Source organism: Gordionus sp. m RMFG-2023, chromosome 2 (assembly GCF_954871325.1).
Source record: "Gordionus sp. m RMFG-2023 chromosome 2, tfGorSpeb1-WG-v2, whole genome shotgun sequence".
Lineage (NCBI taxonomy): Eukaryota > Metazoa > Nematomorpha > Gordioida > Chordodea > Parachordodidae > Gordionus > Gordionus sp. m RMFG-2023.
In genome coordinates this window covers 63,869,735-63,892,958 of record NC_088776.1, presented here as the reverse complement: position 1 = coordinate 63,892,958, position 23,224 = coordinate 63,869,735, and the positions used below count along the sequence as shown (strand labels likewise).

Here is a 23,224-nt window from a genome sequence, read left to right as displayed (position 1 = left end):
AAGATACTTTTAATTCAATAGTGATAAATATTAATATTTTACCCAATGATATAATAAATATCATTGGTTTTAGCTTTTGTAAATAAGTTTTTATGATAAAGGTAGAGTTCATAATTGTAAATAAAAATAAATATAATAATATACTTTTTAATACATTTTATATAAATTGATTGTCCATGTTTAAAATTCAAATAATTATTAGTTTTTCAATTTATAACGATAAAAAATGAATAAAAATAAACATATGATGTTTCTGGCGCGCTTGGTAATATATGCAAATCATGAAAAAACAGTGCACGCTTATCGTGCATTATCATTAGCCTAACTATTATCTATCATTTTTTTAAAATTCTAGATGTACATCGATTTTGATCAAGTTAGTACTTCGAATGTATTTATTGTCGGAGCAGGAGGAATTGGATGTGAATTACTTAAAGATTTAGTTCTTACCGGATTTTCTAATATACATCTAGTAAGTCATCTTTGATTGAAATAAAATAATAATTTTGATTAGATTGATTTAGATACCATTGAAGTAAGCAATTTGAATCGACAATTCTTATTTCAGAAATGCCACATTGGAAAATCTAAAGCAATTGTAAAAATTTAACAAATGAACATTTAGTTTTTATTTATTAAAAAGGTGGCTAGAGAAAGTGTTCTAAAATATAGACCACATTTAAATATCATAGCTTATCATGATTCCATAACTAAGTATTTTATTATAAAGTAATTCATATATAAATTTGTTTTTTCAGCCCTAAATATGATGTCAAATTTTTCAAACAATTTAACTTAGTCTTAAGTGCATTGGATAACATTAGTAAATATTATATATATCCATTTTTACCATGTTTTAGACATGTGATAATATGTGTTTATTTTAGGTGTGAGATATCACCTGAATAGAATGTGCTTGGCTGCCAATGTTGCATTGATTGAGAGTGGAACTACTGGTCTCTTAGGTCAAATAAAGCCAATTTTTAAGGTAATATTAAACCTTCATTGTCCATTTATATTTTAAATGAAAATTATATGCTTTCATTATAATTTTTTTTTTTAAATCTTGGAGAAAGGAATTAGGAATTTATATGCTTAAATTACCCATTTCTTTGAATCTTATACAACCTATAGATTCTCTTTCACTTTTTCATTTTTATATAGTCTGAAACTGAATGCTACGATTGCCTTCCCAGGATTTTAGGCAAGGTCAACTATGCTAGTTGTACTATTAGGAATACCCCAAGTGAGCCAGTTCATTGTCTTGTTTGGGCTAAGCATCTATTCAAGTAACTTTGATTCATTTTTCTTCCGCTTATTATGATTTCAATGATTTTTTTTTTAAAACACCTTTTTATTTAAAGTATTTTGCATATAATTACTATTTATTTGATTATATTGAAATATATCATTTTAAAAATAACTAGTTATATGTATCCAATTTTTTCATTGGGTCATATACCAATATCACATCTTATAATAAATATCTATCAACCCTTATGCAAACAATGTAAATTTAATAAAAAAAACTATTTATATTAGAAAATCTTTAGAAATAGAACAAATATAAATTATTTGACATAATTTGACGTTTTATCAAGAGATAATAATTTTATGATTTACCACATTATATTTTAAACAAAATATATAGATAAATAATTTTTTGTTTTATAAATCTTCAGTTTTTTAAAATTAAATATATGTCATTGAATGCAAATCAGCTGGGCCCACCATTTTAGTATCCCATATAATAATTATTCTCATGTATAAAAACTACTATTAAATTGATAACTTGCTTCCTTATTATCGATGATCAGGCATCTTTATTAAAGTTGGCGTTCTGACACAGGAATGCCTTCTTGTTTAAAACTTTTAATAAAGATATGGGTAACCAAAATGGCGTCCCCAGCTGTTTTTCATTGATGTTAACACTTTTAATGAATGAATGCATCGTCAGGTCTATGTATTATTATATGTCAACTTTTTATTTACGACCATACATGAATCACATCTCTTAAATTTCTAAAGAAAACAATCGTATAAAAATAACCCCTTCCCTTTATGGGGTTGGGTCTCTTCCAAATTAGTTTCCACGCTTTTCAAGCAAATTTATTTTATTTTTAACTTTTTTTTATATATAGTGTGCTATTTGGGAACGAGAGTGATGAAGACATTATATCCCCGGAAATACAGAGTAAAATGATTTGATAATTATTAATAATCGATTAAAAATATTTATAATACCCCTTATAGTTAGCTTCTTCTATACCAATATACGGCTCCTTCGATCAAAAAATTTGATATTCATGCTTATGTTTAGTTTTTTATCTAAATGTAGCATTTTTATTTTGGAAGTAAAATAAAACTATTAATGAGAAGATAATATTGAATTATGAGAAAACAAAATACATTTTATAACCCCTTATATAAATCCTAAAACCATTATAAATTTAGCTCGTATTTGAACAGTTTTATTTTTGTTTAAGTTTTGTGTTTTGTTCTGCTTTGAGCACTATTTATAAGTCAGACATATTTTTTTAATATCAGGGATTGTTACTAAATCTTGAAATCATTCATGCTTGAGTTTTTAGCAGAATTTGCGACATTATGGATTGGTAGCTACTAGCATCTTATCTCCATTAGAGGTCACGAGCCCATTTCTAACAATGCTGTCTTATTTATAATGTTTATGTCAGTATATTAATTTTCTCAACTCTTTAAAATTATCAGATTATAAAAATATTGAGACAAAGGGAAAAAAATGAAGATGTTTTTTTTCTATTATGGGAGATCCTTAACCATTTTACAAGTTTTTTGAAATGATTTTATATAGCATATGTTATGTACCTATATAAATATCAGAGATCCACAGAGGTACCATTTGAATGGCCCGGCATGGTTTTTTTTTCAGAGATTTTTTTCGCCCTGGGTTTTATATTTTCAGGACCATCAAGACCCGGATTTCAGCCTGGATATTTATAAAATAAAAATTCAGGCCCGGCCTGGGTGTATTTATAAAAAGTAAAATACGGTCCGACCCATGTACCCGGGCTTAGAGGTGGGCCTGCAGGTTTCTGATAAATATTTTAAGGTAGGAAGGTCAGCTAAAAATCTACCGCAAATATAACCAGAATATTCGATAATTATAAATAAGCATTTCCTCCTATTAAATATTATTCTTATTCCTATATAAGAATATACATATAAAGTATAAGGGGCCAGTGCAGCTCTCAGAAAGATTCTAGGCATGAAGTTTTACAGAAAACAAATTTAACAAAAATTTCCACTCATCAATATAGGTTTACGTCATCCCAATTTCTTATATAATATAAATAGACATTGGGTTTTTTTAAAAAAAAATGTACAGTTCCATCTACACAAGATAATCAGGAGAATCATAATGGCACAAATGAGCTGCCAAAGAAAGGAGAATCATCCGATTCCAGCCAGATTCAGGGGAAGACTAGTTATTCTACGCAAGAATGGGCCAAAATGTACGATTACGATGCCAAAGCTCTTGCTATGAAAGTATACATTTAAATGTAGTTAAGTGGAATAAAACAATGGGAGGGGGGGGGGAGGATAGGGGTGGGCTGTTTGTATAATAATTTAACTATGATATCCTATAAATAAATACCTAGCTCACAGCAAGCCTTTATTACCATACACGTTTTCTGGGTTGGGTGGGGATATACTAGAAAAATCTTTATAGAATTCTTGTACCCTTGTTTATATAAAAATACAAATATGTTGTGTATTATTTCATTTAAAATACTTTTATATGAGGATTGTATTATTTATCAATAAATAATTGCAATTTATCGATGCTTTCTGACCTTATTTTTGACCTTTTTATTTTATATATTATACTTGGATTCTTAGAGTTATATACTCAAACTTTTTGTAACACTATTTTCTTTTTCGTATAAACTAGAGTTGTTAAAGGATCTAGATACAAGTATCTAGATCCTGTATCAAGATATAAAAATGTGGTATCTGTATCTAGATAGATCTTTGATTAAAATATCGGTATCTAGATATTATTATAGACGATGTATCCTGTATCTAGATCCATTTAAAAAGTATCTTTTAACAACTCTGCTAAAAATATATAATGATATAATTTCCGCAATTTTTACAAAACAATATTATATAATAATTAAATCTCTATTTTTCTACAATACAAACACAAATAAACAAGGTTGTGCATTTGACCGGTCAAATTCAAATATATGTTTTTTTAAGTTAAAATTAACTTTATTTTGAATATAATGGAAAAATGAATCTGTATTATTAATTTTTTTAATTCATTGTCATTAAATAACTAACGTTTAGCTACCCGTAGCAGATTCTTGTTCTGATTCATATTCAATATTATTATTTTCTTTAATATTTTTTAATCAATTTTCCTGATGTCTAAGATCTTCAATCGATATCTATTTTCATAAGAATATTTACCCAAATCGGCCTATTTCTTTCTAAAGAAGAAGTAGAACTAGGAATTATTAACCTCTTGATGGGCAAAGTTTAATCTATTAACTTGAGGTCGGAATTGTTTGTTTTTGGAAATTACTACTTTCCTAATTCGCTATATTAAACATGCTGTTTTTCCTTCTGAAATTAATAATATCACTTAAAATAATTTGGTCATCAGTCATCACTATCTTGTAAAATAGCTAATTCTTGAATTATATAACATACTCATTGAATTCACTACTAGTAAGATTCTCCTCTTGATATTGTGGACCCAAAAAATAAGCAAACATTGTGATCACATGTATTTATATCGTTTTCCCCTTTTTTAAACATATTTTTAATTATTTTCCTTTAAATTTCTTTTAGAGTATTTGACCGTATTTGTCCCAAATAGTCCTCCAGTCAATTGAACGAAGTTGACTGGTCAATTGACCGACTTGCCAACCCTGCAAATAAACACATATTTTTAATAATAATAAAAAAAATAATAATACCCCCTTTTCAAGATAGAACATGGGGTACATGTAAAAATTAGCGATATAAAACCAACTACATATATATTTTTTTTAAAGTTAATCAGAACATCTTCCATATTATCCTGAAATTCCCTCAGTTCCTGTCACAATTTCATTCGGAATCCTCAAATCTGAATTAATAGGTTCCCTGAATTCATTCATCAATCCCTGCCTTGATTGAATCATATTGTTCGAATATCTTGACATCCCATTTAATGAAATCATTCCATTTGTGTTCTTCTAGGTTGTCCGTCATGTGCCCACCTATTTATTCCATTGCTAAGAGACATCTCCCGAATCCTACCACTTGGACATTCCCTAGTTTTATGTCCCTTTCCACTACAATCGAAACTTGTCAACTTTATCTGCAACTCCACATTTCGCCTCGCCGGCATATTGGATATATTAGACCATTCACCATTCCCAGACCCCATTCAATTTGACGATGAAGGACGATTAGAGAAGGCTACTCCTACTCCTATTTGTTGCCTAATCCAATTTGTCGTGCCATACATTTGATAGCGGATTGGAAATGTCCAATGAATTCATTCGCAACATGGTACGTAGTGTTGTTAAACGGCTCGTTTTGAGCCGATTTTAAAAAAACGGCCAACTCAATACTTCATTCAGAATAGTATTACGCAAGCCTGAAGATTGTAGAAGGAATTGAGGTCCAGACATCTATTACCGAAATCTCGAAGCTTAGGGTATTATTGTCTGGCTAAAATATTGAGTCAGCTGTTTTTTAAAAATCAGCTCAATGCATTTTATATAGAAAGTATCCTCTTTTTTTTTTAAATTAATTTTCACAGTTTTATTACAAAACAAACTACTTTGTAAAGATACTTCTTCTTTATAAAAAAAAACAACTTTACAACACATTTTCTCATAACAAACTTTATAAAAAAAATTTTTTAACCAAACAACATCATTTATTATCTTCATTTTATTGTTTCTTTCTTCTCTTACCCTTATATTTCCGATTATTTCTCTATTTCACTACCAGTTGCCTTTTCGCAATTTACAACCTCTTCAAATTCAATCCACACTCAAAATAAATTTTTTTCCTTCCCATTCAAAGAAATCTAAATGGACCCTCTCCCAAGAACCTCTACATTTTCTCCCCTACTATAACCCTTTTTTCAGGGGCATATTAGACCAGGCATTACAAATTTCACAACTTTTACCAAAATTATTAATTTCTTCATTCATCCCAGGCCACCATACATATTCTCTTCCCCATTGTTTCATTTTCGCTATTCCTTGATGACCGGCATGTAGCATATTTAAAACTTTTTCTCTCAATTTTCTGGGTACAACTACTCTATTTCCTCTCATTAAACAATCATCATCAATTCCGTTGGAAAGGGACATAAAGCTAGGGAATGTCCAAGTGGTAAGAGCCAACAGATTTCTTTTATCAATGGAATGAATAGATGGACGCATGATGGACAACCTAGAAGAATACAAACGGCCAGAGAAATGGGAGTAGTCATTTCATCAAATGCGATGTCAAGGTATATGAATACGCAATCGAGAAATGGATTGATAAATGAATTCCCGGAAGTAGAAGTTCCTATTAATTCAAATACATTGAGAAATACCGAATTAAATTGTGGTAGGAACTGAGGGAATTTGATGTGATAGGGAAAATGTTCTCATTAACGCACCGTTAATGCTTGTTTTGATTAATTTTTTTAATAGTTCTAACACTATTTAAAAAAAAGAAGTATATGTAGTTAGTTTTATATCTATCTTGAAAAGGAGGGGGGGGGGGGTACGTGTTCAGTAATTGTTTATTTATTATTATTATTTATTAAAAATATATGTTTATTTTGTGTTTGTATTTGTAGAAAAAATAGAGATTTTATTATTATATAATATTGTTTTGTAAAAAATTGCGGAAAATATAGCATTATATGTTTTTATTAGTACATACTAAAAAAATAAAAAATAAAAATAGTGTTAAGATTTTGAGTATAACTCTAAGAATCCAAGTATAATATATAAAAAAGGTCAAAAATTTATCTGGATTTTATTTTGTGAAAGTATTTTTTTTAAAAAACAAGACTAACACTGGTAACAGGTTATAAAAAGTATTATCTTAGACATATGCTCAACCCTGTAGGTTTTGCAGGGCATTTAAATGGATTCTGCTAGTCCTCTAAACAGATAAGTAGAATTAAGAATGATATGTAGGGAGGTTGAATAAGAAATTTTAAGCCAAATAAATTAAATAACATTTATTTAGAATCTATTACATATTTTTAAAAATATTAGATAAGGAGAAATAGTCGATATACAAATTTTTTATAACGATATTCCATTCATTAACTGTAATATAACATGTAGGGATAGCTTGGGTTGATTTGATCAGTATTAAATATGTTTGGTAGAGATTTTAACTCGGGTATAGATATTAAGCCCTGGTAGTAATAATTTAATCTTTATTTTAAAGTTTTAAAAGTCAAAATCGAAATGTTTGTAAATATCAAGGTAAATTATATGTAAAATTAAAATTAAGCGTCTCATGTTAAATAAAAATTAAATCATCCAATTAACAAAATAAATAAAAAATATTATTAGTAAAAAAAATAAAATATACAATTTAAAATGTGATAATTATAATATTGCGAATCATATTATAACATAATATAAATAAATAAAAACAATATTAATATACAATATTAAATCATAATTTAAACGAAAATACTTAAAAAGAGAAATAATCTATTATTGAATATATCTGAAAAATTAAAAATTTTATATGAAGGAGATTTCCAGTAATGTGCAGCAGCTATACAGTTAATAAAACTAACGTAATTTACGCCAAATAGGGTGGAAACTGATTGTCGATACTAAAATGTGACCAGATGAATCCACAAGAATATTTGGCGATTTTTATAAATTTTGGGACATGTTTATTTGTGTCCTTGTTGATGTTAGATTGGGAAAGTCCTGGTCTATGCACGAGCTAGACTTGTCGCGTTTCTACCGATTTATGCTCAATGCATCGAAAGAACGTTGAAAAAATTTTTTACCTCCGAAATTTGCTTACATCATGTTATTCCATCACAAATTCCTTCCAGCAATCATGCCTGCTTCTTCTTCTTCTCTATTTAATGCCGATTTCTAGGTTGGCCAGTTTCCCCCCTAATTTAATCATTAGGAAATTTTGTATCAATGTTTTTTACAATCGGATGCCCTTCCTAACATCAATGGGAATTATTTTACAAACTTCGTGATTAATTAACCTACTAAAAAAAAAGAGGCAAGTTAAATATAAAAATTTAAAGCCAAAGATGCTTGACAATAAAATAAACGGCTTAGACATTACATAAACATATCCTTATTTTTTAAATATGGATCGTAATGATACCTTCTATTTCAAACAAGCCATTACGATGGCTATTCATCTAAAGGAATTGCATCGCTATTCATGGTTCCATATAGCAATGCAAGATCTCTTAAATGTTTTATTTAATAAAAAAATTTACACGTGTTTGCTAATTATTTTTTATAAACGCCCCCCCCCCTCAACTAACTTTAATTCTACAGAAAAGCTCCTAGGATCTTTCCTTCTTTTTATTGAGTTCATTGAATATACATAAATGTAAAGTTTATACTTTTGGCAAGGGTAGTGAATTGGTTATACTTATTATACCTTCTATAGATTACGTATGTATTTTGTGCTAGCTCTTCAAACTCGACATAGAATATCTGTTGGGAATGGGCGATCTCTGGAAGAACAGGAAACCTCCCAAGCCTTTGCAGCCTCGAGAGCTCGATTTTTTATGCGCGCCAAAAGGTGACACGTACACTTTTCCCTTTTAAATGCTATATTTATCCAATATTCAAAATAAAAGCGCGAAATAATATAATTGACCAATAGGAAAGAAAGAAATAAAAATATCTGGTCAGGGCTCTTGCTGCCAAACCTAACTAACGTTTTAACTTCATTTTTTTGATAAAAATCGTGATAGCGATTCAGTGAAGATTTGCTATAGATTCAGGTAGAACCACTACTGTCATATAACAATTTTTACGATACGATAGGCTATTGGAGCTTGTAACCAAATTCAACCCCCTTCTAATATTCGAACTGGACCTAGCATCCTTTTTTGATTCAAGTTTTAAACTCTTGTCGCTCAAGATCTTGTCTCAGTGTGACCCAACGGATGGTGGAAAAAATCTTTCTTTCTTTCAATGCCTGTTAATACCTCTAACACCCTAGAGATAAAATTGAGTTTAACTACCAAATTTGTAAAAAAAAATGTTTTTCACAATCTAACACAACAAAAAAAAATTTTGATAAAAAAAAATAAAGATTGCGCCACCCTTAAAAATTCCGCCGAAACCGACGTTGAAAGTGAGCATAGGACCGTGTGGGACTTGGAGAAATGCCTCAAAAATTTCGAGGAAAGTCTGTCTAAGCTAACCGCGACGCTGAAAAAACGAAGCGACGGGCTCGTTTGGGAAAAGGTCACCCTTTCTTTTTTTTTTAAATGAACTTAATATTATTATCCAAGTAGTTGTTAAAGGATCTAGATACAAAGTATCTAGATTCCGTATCTAGATATAAAAATGTGGATATCTGTATCTAGATATTACTTTAGACGATGTATCTGTATCTAGATCCATTTAAAAAGTATCTTTTAACAACTCTGATTATTATTATGTAGATTATATATATATATATATGGTGTATTATAAATGGGGGGGGGGAGAATATTTCTTAATTCATAAGATTCTTTCTAATTCCGAAATCGATCAAAAAATCAAAATGGGATTAGATAACTATTAAGCTTATCGAGCGACAAATAGGTAAATTACGCGCGAATAATTATTTGCCTAAGTTTAACTATGACTTTCTCCCCACCCCACAACCCATCCCAATTATGATAACAAAATGAAGAACAAAAATGACCGTTTTTAAGGTTTCGAAACGTTCCGAACCTGACCTTGGGAAGATTCCAGAATAAATGTTTCTTTCTATTTATCATTTTCCTTCGAACACTTTCCTGGTTCCTGCAACTGCAATTAAAAGAGAATCTAATATTATCATATGTTTTTTAAATTATTTAGGATGATCCTACCTGCATGAATTTCGTAGCTGCGGCCTCCAATGTTAGGTGCCATGTTTTCGGGATCAATCTACTCAGCTACTTTGACTGCAAATGTAAACCTCGTTATATATATATATAATATCAATGACATAATAATATATAGACTGACGATACATATTTAAAAGTGTACATCATCGAAAACAGCCGGAGACACCATTTTGATTACCCGTATCATTATTGAGAGGCCATTTTTTTTCCTATGTCTGACTTATTAAAGAATTGTCTGATCATCGAGATAATAAAGAATCGAGTTATCATTTTAATAGTAGTTTTTACCATGAGAATAGTCACTATATGGGTTACCAAAATGGCGGTTCCAGCTGATTCACATTCGATGACGTTTCCGAATGCATTATTAATATAATAAATTGAATTAAAAAGTGGTCGAAAAGTGCATGACAAAATTATTTTCTTAAATTTATAAATGATAATGAGATAATCTACCAAAATACTCTGAAACACGTGACAAAACAGTGTTTTTTTTTCTTTAAAGTTTAAGAACGCGCTCCTAAAAAATGATTTATTAAGACTTGAGGGATTTTTTAAATATTTGAACAATTGTTCGTGTACTCTGATTACCGATTTTACCAAATTTTTCGAGAGGATCTTAAAGTTCATACCGGATGTTCTAAATGAGTTTGGTCCAGGAGACTATTCGGGGATAAAATTATGTTTCCCGAAAGAAATCGAGCATCAGCTGCTTAAGTGCTAGTGACATTCTATCTTAAATTTAAAAAAAAAAATTTTGATAAGGGCAACTAGGTCACTTAATTCCTATTTGAGGGTAAATGCCTATAAATTGCATTTTTCATTTACTTTTTTTTATCACTTATCTCTCCTATTAACGCTCTTATCATATTTATATTATATTATTGTTATATAAAAAAATTACAATACATCGCCCTCAATTTAGCCATAGCTGGGAATATAATTCCGGCCATTTCCACTACAAACGCCATAATCGCGGGTCTCGTAGTCACCCAAGCCTGCTATGTATTATCAGGGCGCAAGGATATGTGCCAAACAGTTAGTACTTTATGAAAATATTAATAATTTTATATCGTATTTCTAGGTATATTTAAATTTTATTGGTCTAAAAATTGTTTCATAATGTTTAAAAAGTTTCAAAAAAATCAATTTTGAATCTTTAAAAAAAAATGAACAAAAGTAATTGGAATATACTTACTGGCACAATTACCTTTCCATAATAGCAACCTTATCTCTGTTAAAAATAGTTTGTACAATATATTAAAAGAAATAAAAAATATAATTGCAAATTAAACTATTGCGATCTTGATATTTACTTAAATGGTATTATTTGAATGAAGTTTTATGCCATCACTTTATCAAAAAAACGGTTCTTTATAATTGAACAAGTCATTTAGTAATGCAGCTAGGGTTTAAGAATTGAAACCTTCTAACCAGAAACTTCTAAAAAAAAATTTTTTTTAGGGAGCTCAACAGATTTAGCAAATTCGACAACTTGTTACTAACAGAATTTGAAACTGAAATCATCACAACTTTAAGTCAAGTATAAGAGTCACCTGAGCTTCGTTTTTAAAAAAAAATATATTAATAACTATTATAAAAACCCAATATTTCATATGATCTTAATTTAAATTATATTTATTTATTTATATAACCTCAATAATTCATCCAAATCTTTTATACTTATGAATTTCATAATATAATAAATAAAAAATGTTTTTAAAATCAACCATCTTTTTTCTTCTGGAAAATATAATTGAAAAACGTTCCATAAATGTCAATTACAAATCGACAGATACAACAAACTCTGTACCTTTTTTTTTATTTCTCCAGAGGTTCACAAAGTTTAAATACACAATCAAGTGGATATTTTACAGCGATTTATCGTTTATATTATAAATAAAGCTTTTTCTCAAAACGCCTAACGTTTCACAATTCCGCAATAGGCTAATAGGGACGGAAGCGCTCAGGCATCCAAACCCTCGGTGCTTTTCGTGTTCCGCCAATCCTGAAGTTTATTATAAATATAAATTTTATTAGAAAATTAAGAAGGAAAGATGGAAATAGGGAGTTGTTGGAATGATCAAAAGTTTATGAAATTCAAAGATTAGGAACAGGAGAAAGAACGATAAAACTAAGAATATTATTATATTATATTTATTAACCAAAATTTGATTTTATTACTCCACTAGGTATACCTCAAGATTGACCCCTCAACATTTTTGGTCAAAAGATTGATACAAGTTTGATATAAAAAAAAGTTTTTGATTTAATTGGAGGATGGAGGGAACGGGGGGGGGTGATAATATAATTTAATCCAATATAGTCTTCCCTTATTAAACAGTTTTTTGTATGTGTTGGTCAGAAAGAAAGGGAAGATATCGAAAGATGAGATTATTTTTTTCTGCAAAACATTTTAAAGTATACAATTATAATATGAGTCTGGAACCAGGTCTAAAGATATTTTTTTAGCTATTTCATATTATATCTTAAATCGCACTTAATACAGGGTCTTTATTGCTAAATTAAAATAATATAATAACATAGCAATTTATGCCTTCTAAAAGCAGCAAAGTTTAAGAACCGCAACTCTCCTAGCCGGAAGAAGGAAATTTAGAAACTGGATTTTTTTCTCTCTGTTGATGTATATAATTAGGCATTTTAGGCAGCATCATTATCACGTCTATACTTGAAGAACTTATGGATTGAGTCAGAGGCTTTAAATTTATACCTTCAAGATTTTTTTATTTAAAAAAAGCTCCCTACATGTAGCAGTACATAATAATCAAACTACAAACTCATAAGATTTAACATCTAATAACGAAACAAAAATATGAAGTTTCTTTTAGTGAAATAAAATATTTCTGTCTGAGTCTAGTAATACAAATAACATTTGAGCTGGAGGTTTTGAATTATTCGTAAGATCTTAGAAATACGTTATAGAAACTTAATTAGTATCCTTTCCATTAAAGAATTTTATTTTTTTAAATATAATACTACCGCAATAACTTCATCAAGCTCCATTTTGAATATTTGGTCTTGGGCATAATCTTATATTACTCCAAAAACTGCAAAGGCGAATGATAAATTATTTGAAAAATCGATTTAATTAATACGGCACTGTTCCGTGGCATCTATCCAAGTTTTATTCGAATCTCAATGGCGGCCCTTATTGAACCTATTTTTTTTGGTATGGTTTTTATCGTAATGACGTCAATACCGCGAAACTTTTTTTTCGCGAAAAGATATTATAGCGAATGGTAAATTATGTCTCAACCTATGAAGAAAAAAAAATGACTTGCCTGCCTAGCCTATTTTTGTTATGAATGGGCTAAAATTAAGAACAAAATGGCTAATTATATGATCTCCCTTATTTATTAAAAATCACATTCTTAATTATAGAATTGGCTCAGTTAATATTTATATATATATTAGTGCCCGTTTTTAAAAAATCTGATTTTGCCCGAGAATGTAATCCATTCATGTTTGGGAATACCTACCTTATGAATTTCAGTCAATTTTCCCGCTAAACCTTTAAACCCAATATAATTGGTATAAGTTTTTCTATAGATTTTTTATACAAATCATAAATGACTCAAAAGGTTAACGAGCAAAATTGTCTAGCTATTCGTAAGATAGCTCTTTCGAAACTAGTGTTGTTAAACGGGTCGATTTGAGGCCGGTTATTAAAAACGGTTAACGTAAGATAATAGCCAGGCAAATATTGGCTAAGCGTCGAGAGTTGGGCCAATAGATGTTCAATCTTATAAGCCATCTCCGAGCAAAACCTTTAGACTTGCATAATATTAGCCTGGATAAAATGTTGAGTTGACCGTTTTTATAAATCGGTTCGAATCGACCCGTTTAACAACACTATTCGTAACATGATTGAACATTTTTCCGGTGAAATCCGATTTTAGTTAACGCATTGCCGCTAATATGTATTATAATTGATGATATTTTAAATTTAATCGATTTTGTCAATTTTTTTTGATTACGCATTATCGATTTTTTTTTTAATCTTAAATATATAATATTATTATTACTATTCTTAATTACGTATTATTGATTTTTATTTAAAAAAATATATAATATTTAAAAATTAATATTATTATTATTAAGATTTTTTTTAAAAAAAGTTGTTGAAAAAAGAAAATTTTTGTTTTTAATTCATATATATTTTTTTGATTAAATTTTTGAAAAATAAAATTAATAAAGGATAAAAAAAAAGGGTTGTAAAAAAAAATAATAATTATTATTGAAAAGATAAAGAGTTGTAGAAAATTTAAAAAAAAGGGGGGTTGAACTAAGTTTTTTTTTTAATAAGAAAATTATTACCAAACACAACGTGTGGAAATAAATTAAAAGAAAAAGAGTTGAAATAAAATATTTTAAAATAAGAAAAGTGCGTTGAAAGAGTTGATTGTTTTTTTTTAAAAAAATTAAGAAATATTAAGTGTTGATTTAGGTCTAAGCCGTGGCCGAAGCCCAAGTGTTGTAAATTATCGAATAAATTTTAAAGAGTTGAATTTGAACAAAATATACAAGTGTTGTAAATTATTGAATAAATTTTATAGAGTTGAAATTGAACAGAATATACAAGTGTGTTGAGAAATTATATTGTAATTGTATTAAAGGTTGTTATATTGTAATAACAGATAATAAATTGGCATAAAACAGAGTTGTTTTATGAGGAAATTGTTGATAAATTGATACTAAATAAAATTAGAGAAGAGATTCGAAGCGATTTTGCGTAGAAAAAATTTTAAGTTGAATATATGTATAAGTGTATATGATGTGTTTTAAATGTCGGAGGGAAGGGCATGTGGCTAGAGATTGTTTAAATTGTTGACTATATGATAGTGAGGGAATGGGGCAAGAGGAATCCAAGGATATCATTGGAAGAAGGAGAAAAAAGGGGTTGAGAAATAAAGAATATAATAGAAATATTGAGGAAATAAAATGTATAAATATGTTACAAGAGGGAAGGGCGTATGATATTTGTCCCAGAGTGTTGTTAAATTTTAATGGGAATTTTGTATCAATGTTATTTGATACAGGAGCAGCGATCACGGTGATGGGATGTGATACATGTCAAAGTGTTTGGCCAGATGGAAGAATAAAAAGAGAAGAAATAAAGGTTAGACAATTCGATGGATCAGAGATGACAATAATGGGAAGAATCGAGATTGAGGTGATGATAGAGAACAGAATGGAAGTGTTGGATTTATGGATCATTGATAAAAGAGTTGAAACGGTTTTGGGATGGGAATGGATTATACGCATTGGTTCTTGGTATAGTTTTTGGGGTGTATTTGCATGGTGTGGTATATGTTTGCCCATTGTAGGTGATGATGAAAATGAAAATATGATATATTCGGGCAATCAAAGGTTGCCAGGGGTTGAGACTATATTTAATAGAGAAGAGATGGGAGAAGGGGAGGGAAGGTTCGAAACAAGGGAGACTTTTAGGGGGGAAATAGGTGAGAATTTTAGGGGGGAAATAAGGAAGAATTTTAAAGGGGGAACTTGGGGAGAGATATCGCGAAATGTCATGCAATGGGTTGCAGAAAGGAGAAATTTAGTTACGGGGAGAAGAGTTGGAGACGGAAAAATTGAGAAGTGAAAAAGATATTGAGTTAGGAATGGCTCGAGTGCGGGAAGGAGTTGATAAATTAGTTAACAAATATCAGGAGATTTTTGACGAGAGGGTTGGGATGCTTAAGGGATTACGAAGTAGATATTAAATTAAAGGAAAATTGTGAACCAAAATTTTGTGCGTTGCGAAGAATACCGTTTGAATGGCGAAAGGAGGTGGAAATAGAGTTGAATCAATGGGTGAGAAGGGGCATCGTATGTCCAGTGGAATATAGTGAGTGGGCAACGCCCTTAGTGCCTGTGAAGAAATCAAATGGGAAGCTTCGATTGTGCGCAGATTTCCGGGTAACCTTAAACCCGTGGGTTGTAGAAGTAAAATATCCGTTTCCACGGATTGAGGAGATATTGGCCAATTTAAAGGGGGGCAGATATTTTTTCAAAAGTGGATTTTTCGAACGCGTATTTGCAATTACGGGTGAAAAGGGGAGGCAGAGGTTATTGGCTATAACAATGCCGAAGGGCCTATTTGCTTTTAGAAGGTTGCCGTTCGGGTTGAGCGTTTCAGCGCCCATATTTCAGCGGACTATGGCTGTAGTTTTTCAGGGATTGGAGGGAGTGTTTTATTATACCATGATGTTTTAATAACAGGGGTTACTCTATAGCAGAACAATCGAAGGTTGGAAGTAAATGAGTATTTGTAGCGTGTTACTGGAGTGGTGGAGTCTTTTCGGCGTGTATGCAAAAGTGGGAGTCCGAAATTTTTTTTTTTAGTAATGAAATAAATTAAAAGGATTTTAGGTTGTAGTTACTCTTAGAAGAAGACGATGGAGGAATAGTAATTATGGAAATATGTTCGAATATTCGATGGATCAGAGATGAGTGGTTTGGTGAGGCCATAAGGCTTTCTCTTTAACAATTCGGATGTGGGCATTTCAGTGGCAAAGGCCAGTGAAGCAAAAGTGTCCATTGTAAGATTTACCCATAACATCTGAACGGCTTTTAAGGGGGAGTCCGAAAGGGCGCAAGCCCCTACAACCATTTTTTTTACAACGACCTTGTTCACGACTCTTTTTACTCCACAAATTGATTAATTAATTATCAAAATTAATTTCCCCAAAAAAAATTTATTAAATAAATTAGACAACCCGTAATAAGATATAAATACTGTTATTGACCACAGCGATATATCTTAATCAACTCCCTTTATATCTAATCCAAATGATATATTTAAATCAAGTCCTGTAATCAGACAACTCGTAATAAGAAAACCCTACGCATTAAGATATATATGTCTATATCGAATACGATTATCCAACTCTGTGTCCTTGGACATTAAAAATTTCACAAAGAGATAACTCTTGTTTTACCTCCCCCATTTTTTTTTATATTACAGACTTTTAGTTAGGCTTGCATCTCTTTGTCCTTATATATTACAAATTCACAAAGATATAACTCTTGGTTTCACCCCTTTTCTTTTATATATTACAACTCTTTATTCCCGATATTTCACTTCTCTCTCAACACTTCACCTCCCGATCTCAACCGCCCCGGTTCAACTACCCCCGTATTTGATCGGAATGTCTTATACCATCTCTTCCATCCCCAAACCTGACTTTATATAATCTGCTCCCAATTTTCTCCATTATTATTCCCAACTCCCATTTCCTTAAACCTCCATAATTTCTGATCCACACATTTTGACCTATCACAAATTCGCGGGTCTTATTCACCACTTGCTCATCATTAACCTTTGTCATTTGCAACCCATCCGGCGTGGGCTTCAATAAATCCAATAGCATACGAGTCCGACGCCCCAAGAATTTCTCCGCTGGAGATCTTTCCTCCCCTTTTTTGCTATTATTGTAATAATATGTATTAAAATTTTCATATTAATTAATCTCTTTATCTAATTTTGGTATATACTTGTATGTTATATGTTACGTTATTCTTTCATAAATAAATTAATATAAACTGTAAATATTTTAAATTGATAAGTAATAGATCATCATTTTATAAAAAGGTATGAAAATTTAGCAAAAAAAAAAGATACTAGTATCTGTATCTAAGATCCTTTTTATTTACAAATATTCTATTTTTTTGAGGGATCCGCGGAACTCTGACTACGTGTCAATGAATTACGTTTAATTTTTTGGCGGTAAAATAAAATTCACGATTTTTATTTTGTTATCTATATAAATTCGATATTTTTTTCCGCATTCCTCGAATTTAGGTGCTCAAAAATGATCTCTACATGGTTCAACCCGACATCACCATCGATGACGGGAAAGGCACAGTGCTCGTTTCCTCGGAGGATGACGACACTTTAGGTTTTCTATAATTGTCACCTGTTTATTTTTTAGGAGACGAAAAATTTGCTAAGAAGTCTCATAAAAAAATGGATGCACGCCGAGGCCTGTCTACAGTCCAATTTTTTTAAAAAAAATCTAAGACACCATCTTGAAAAGTATTTTTTGGGGAATTCCAAGTATTTTAAAATTTAACAAAAAGGGAACCAAAGCAAATTTGATTAATTTTCTTCATCATTTTGCTGTAGATTTTTTATGAAATTTATGAGGTTTCCCCCTCCCCTTAGGCATTTTGACCTTATATAAATAAATTTTTAAGTAGAACATATAGAGATTGTAATAACCAGAGTTTTTAAACTATATAGATATAAAAATGTGGGGTCTGTATCTAAATAGATTTTAAATCTTTTAACAACACTGGTAAAAACTATCATATTCTAGATGATGTCCTTATGAAGCATTTCATGGCATATTTGTTTAAAATTTATTTAGGCACTCCTTTTATCGAGAGTAATTTATATCCCAATTTTCACTTTATATAACTGGATATAAAAATAAGACTTACGTAGGCCTAATCTGATTTTTTTTTTTAAAAAAAAAACATTTTAACCACCGTTATAACCCCTTTATCCGGTCTTGTAACAATTTTTTTTTTTAAAAAAAAAAGAAAACGAAAGTAAAACCTTATCCTATTTCGGTCTCGGTGATGGCAAAAGACTCGTGTGCGATGATTACTCCCAGAATTACACCGTGAATGTCAATATCGTATCACGTGATTCTCGAGATGTTGATGGGTATACAAAACTAAAGATTTTTTTTTTTTAAAAATTTCTAAGTGTTTAAATTTCTTCATTTGGCGGGGGCGGGAATATAAATAATTACAAAGTTTTAATTTATATTCCCTGTTAGGGATCATAAATTTTTTTTAATAAACATTTCTCAATTAGGCACCCCTGAATATTTTTTTAAACTTTCTAACCTATTTTTTTTTTGTTTTAGCTTATTGACATATGTCTGTCACGAAGGGTTAGGGAGAAAGGATTATGTTTTTTTTTTGTAGCTTAATTTTTGAGATTAGTTTTATCTAATACATACAGCATATCCTACCAAATTATTGATTTTTATACAATATATATATATATATATATAGGTTTTTTTTAAAAAAAAAAAATATACTATAGCGAAGAGTACACTAAGGATTTTCAAATTCTAGGCGATATTGCCTCGATCGTGAGTCAGCCCTCTACCTCGAAGACTCTGCTAGGTATATATCTATATAATATTAGTGAAGATTTGGTTGACAAGGTAGTTCGAGCCAGGATTTGTTGGCATTCGCTTATTAGTCAGAACTTTTAAGAGATTTCAATTTCGATTCTAGCAAGCAATTTTAAGATAGTACGAAAAAGGAGAATCGCGATTTTATTTGCGATACAAATTTTTTTAATGGATGAGTTAATTTTTGGTTAAGCCCTAACTTAACAGTTATTTATACATATTCCGTTATAATTACTATACGAATAAAGAGTGACGTTCTGCCTATATGATTGACTTGGTAGTTTGCGACCCCCGAATATTTCTATAATCTCGATCATATGATTTTCCGTTATTGGACTTCTCTTCGTGATTTATTTATTAGCTTTCTAATTTATCCTTACTGTTGTCTAGACTTGACAACCTCTCTTGAGCACATTGGACCGAGCTGGACAATTTGTTTTGCATGAACAGACGATATTCGGCCTAATGTGTATTTTACATGACGACATGATGTCACCCATCATGTCAGATGGCAATATGATATGTTATAAAGGGAAATTGTCACTTTTTATTATTAATTTATTAAAGATTATACTCTAAATAAAAGTTTAATTTAGGTTCACAAAATTGTTGGCATCCACCCCCCCTTCCCCCCCCCCCCCCCCACCGCAACTGATCTTGAAATTGAAATTTAATAAACTTTGTTATTGTTTGTAACACAATCGATTCATTTTTGTTTAAAAAATTTTTTTTAAAAAAATGTTTCCTCGTGGCATCATATGCCTTCCCAGAGCTTTGTTCCTAGCAGGTTGTTAACTAAAGACCCTTCTTTATTGTAAACAGGTCACCCATTATCGATACATGTTTTATAGTGCTGTTATACGGCTCGATTGGGTCCCATTTTTAAAAACGGCTAAATCAATATTTTAGCCAGATCTTTAGTAGACGTCCGAACCATCGTGTCATCTATAAGCAAAGTCGTCAGAGATTATTATTCTGAATAAAATGCTCAAATTGAGTCGTCTAACAACACTCCATTGTTTACATAATGCTTTGTTTATTTTATTTTTTTGAAATGAGCATTAATTTGACACGACGGGAAATCCAAGATGGACACGTTTCGTTTCTTTTTTCGTAATATATTATTTTTATTATCAAAATGGTGGTTATTGAAAGGTGCTAACTTATTTAAAGCGGTCTACAGCCATTTACGGAAATTGACAATTTTTTTAGTATCGCTTCCCTTTAGATTTAACCAATAAAATCAAATCACTTTTGATGAGAATTTTTGGGGAGAGATTTACCCCGAAATTTTACCAGCTAGCGAGAAATCGCGGCGGAGAATACAAATATATAGAGCGTATTTCGTATAATTCGTCGCGAATTCGCGCTAACCATGAATGAGGGGTTAGGTCTTTTGGAAGACGGATAACGAATTAGATGGTGCATTCGTTTACTAGGCAGTTGACGTGTACCCATTAACAACATAACTTTTTAGATTGATAGGTTATCAATAAATGAAAAATGACAAACGATTAAATTATATCTAAAAAAAAATATTAATTATAATTATTACTGGTAATTAGAGTAACATTCGATCAAATTATTCGTATATGTCGAATAACCGAATGATTCAAATAATTCGAATATTTGTATATTTAACGAATCGAATAATTCTTTATATGTATGATATTTGAACAAGTTTTCTTACTATTTGATTTGAGTTATTCAAAACGAATTGGGTAGGCCTAGATAGCACCTTTTAAATATTTCATATTATTTTTTTTTCCCCCTCACATAATCCAAAAACATAAAGAAGACGATACGCAAAGATATCCCAGTAAAACTACTATCAAGAGAAAGCAACCGATTGAAAATTCGAATGATATCCATGATACAGTTAATAATAATAATAAGTATACGCCTACTCAAGAGGAAGGTACGGGGGACGATATGCCCGGCCCATCTAAGCGGTTCAAAAATGTCGAAGCGAATAAACGATCATCAACCACAGCTGATAGAAACAATTTTACCCCGTACGGCGATCGAAAGATGCTCCGCGCTTCTCTAGGAGAACAAAGAGAAGACATTATAGAGATCGCGTGCATATCGCTGAACCATCATTCCAAAAGTGTTAACTCCACCCTCAAAACTGCCCTCGAGATCAAAAACGGGCAGATGTCGCATCAAAATGGTGACACCCGTTTCGGTGAAACGGACGAGATTACTATCATAGATTAAATTAATGAATATATTTTTTTTTACGTTTTTTTCTTGTACATAATTTTATATGTGTGTGTTATCTTTTACGTTAATTTTATTTTTATAAGATGTACGGAAATATATTCGATTAACTTATTGTAACGCGTTTCGGATAGAGTTATTATCAGAACTGTTTTATAAACACTCTAATTGATCCTTTTATTTTCTATAAGAAAAAAAACGTATAATATAATATTCCTAAAATTTCAGTGAATCCTACCCTATTAGAGGTTACTGGTAGAAAATTTCTATCCGACTTCGTAATCATTTTTACCAGAGATCTTTACCCGGAAAATATATTTTCTTACAAGTTGTCCGACCTGCCCCGGCCCCGAACTTTTTTCCAATCCGAAAATCTTTTTTCGCCGGACTGCCCCAATCTCTATACTCTAGGTAAAACACTTCTAAGGAAAGAAAGAAGAAAAATCGTAATTGATAATCGTTTAATCGAAAAAACTCTAAATTTTAATAATTAGAAGTAAGAAAGTTATACAGAAATTTAATCAGAGGCGGGAGAAACACCTCTAGAAGGATATAGTTCTTTGCCTGATTATTTAAGATCAATTTCAATTGTATCGCCTAAAATTTTGAATCGATTTCAATCAGAGATTGAAGAATACTTCAAAAATTTTTTGAAGATTTTTTTTGAGCAAAAATTTTTGGAGATCATAGAATTGAAATTTGTGTTTAAATATCAAATCCTTTAAAAAAAAAATTTGTTGAAGATTTTTTGGTTCGAAAAACCTTTCAAACTAATTTAAATCAATTAATTTAAAATATTTATTAAATTTTAACCCCAAATTTTGAGTTAAGTTTCATAGGATATCACTATATAGGTGCTGGAATATGTATTTCCGGAAAAAAATAAAATCCAAAAATTATATACATTGTATGATTTAAATACTGAAAATTACAATAGAATACAACTTACGATTAATATATATATGTTAGAGGCATTAGCTCCGATTTCATAGGGGCAACAGGGACTCGCGTCGCTTTATTCTACTAAATAGATGATAATTGACCCATTAATATCAGATTTTCTTTAAAAAAATATGAATCCTTATAGTCTCTCCTGATTAGAATTCTGCAATGATTTAACTAAGAAAAAAAAACTCTTGATTTACCTTAAATAAAAAATTTCTATTAATATCATTTACGCAGCCCTCTCCCCACATCTCATTAACATGTTATGCTTTACTAAACAAGGACTCGGCATTGCATTATACTCAAAAGGTAGTAAGTAACAAAAATATTAACCTCATAAATCAAAAAAAATTTTAAAAGTGAATTATAAGCATTTTGCGATAAATTTTCCCCATAAAAAAAATCCCATTCTCATCTATATTATCATTGGAATTTGAATCTTGATGTAGTTCAATCAAGTTGCTGTTTTTTTTTCAAATGAAGGCTTGTCTTTTAACACCATATTCTATATACCAGATTAGTGTAAGGATGGTTGAGCTGGAATCTTGGGTCATTGGTGCGATAATATTGCTCTCCTAAAGTGAAAGAAATATTTTATCAATATCTCTAAGGAGACGCTCAACGAGGGGCTGTCATGCCGTAAACAATCTAACATAACAGGGGTTCTTTGGTCCATCGCTCATGCTATGGGCTCCATAACCAATGCATGTTCTTTAATAAATAAACATTTCTCTTGCTTGAGAATCGTAAATCCAATTGCATCCCAGATCTC

The 23,224-nt window shown here is 30.5% G+C and overlaps 1 protein-coding gene across 1 annotated transcript; it reads left to right on the top strand.

Annotated features, from left to right (window-relative positions):
• Positions 1-333: 333 nt before the first annotated feature.
• Positions 334-21,598, top strand: LOC135924545 (SUMO-activating enzyme subunit 2-like). Its single transcript, XM_065459607.1, has 22 exons — positions 334-472; positions 515-598; positions 644-714; positions 759-823; positions 888-988; positions 1,165-1,289; positions 2,142-2,194; positions 3,368-3,528; positions 8,688-8,806; positions 9,048-9,172; positions 9,319-9,473; positions 10,077-10,170; positions 11,031-11,143; positions 12,011-12,118; positions 12,298-12,348; positions 13,708-13,735; positions 15,166-15,553; positions 15,895-16,075; positions 17,934-18,030; positions 18,677-18,803; positions 19,191-19,273; positions 21,080-21,598. The coding sequence occupies exons 1-22, from the start codon at positions 356-358 to the stop codon at positions 21,502-21,504; spliced, it is 2,871 nt and encodes a 956-aa protein (XP_065315679.1). The 5' UTR covers positions 334-355; the 3' UTR covers positions 21,505-21,598.
• Positions 21,599-23,224: the final 1,626 nt, after the last annotated feature.

Excerpts from the sequence above, each read along its gene's own strand:
- LOC135924545 (XM_065459607.1), top strand. The coding sequence starts at position 356 with ATGTACATCGATTTTGATCAAGTTAGTACTTCGAATGTATTTATTGTC. Across the intron at positions 599-643 it reads TTGGAAAATCTAAAGCAATT|GTGGCTAGAGAAAGTGTTCT; the intron begins GTAAAAATTTAA and ends TTTATTAAAAAG. Across the intron at positions 715-758 it reads TATCATGATTCCATAACTAA|CCCTAAATATGATGTCAAAT; the intron begins GTATTTTATTAT and ends TTGTTTTTTCAG.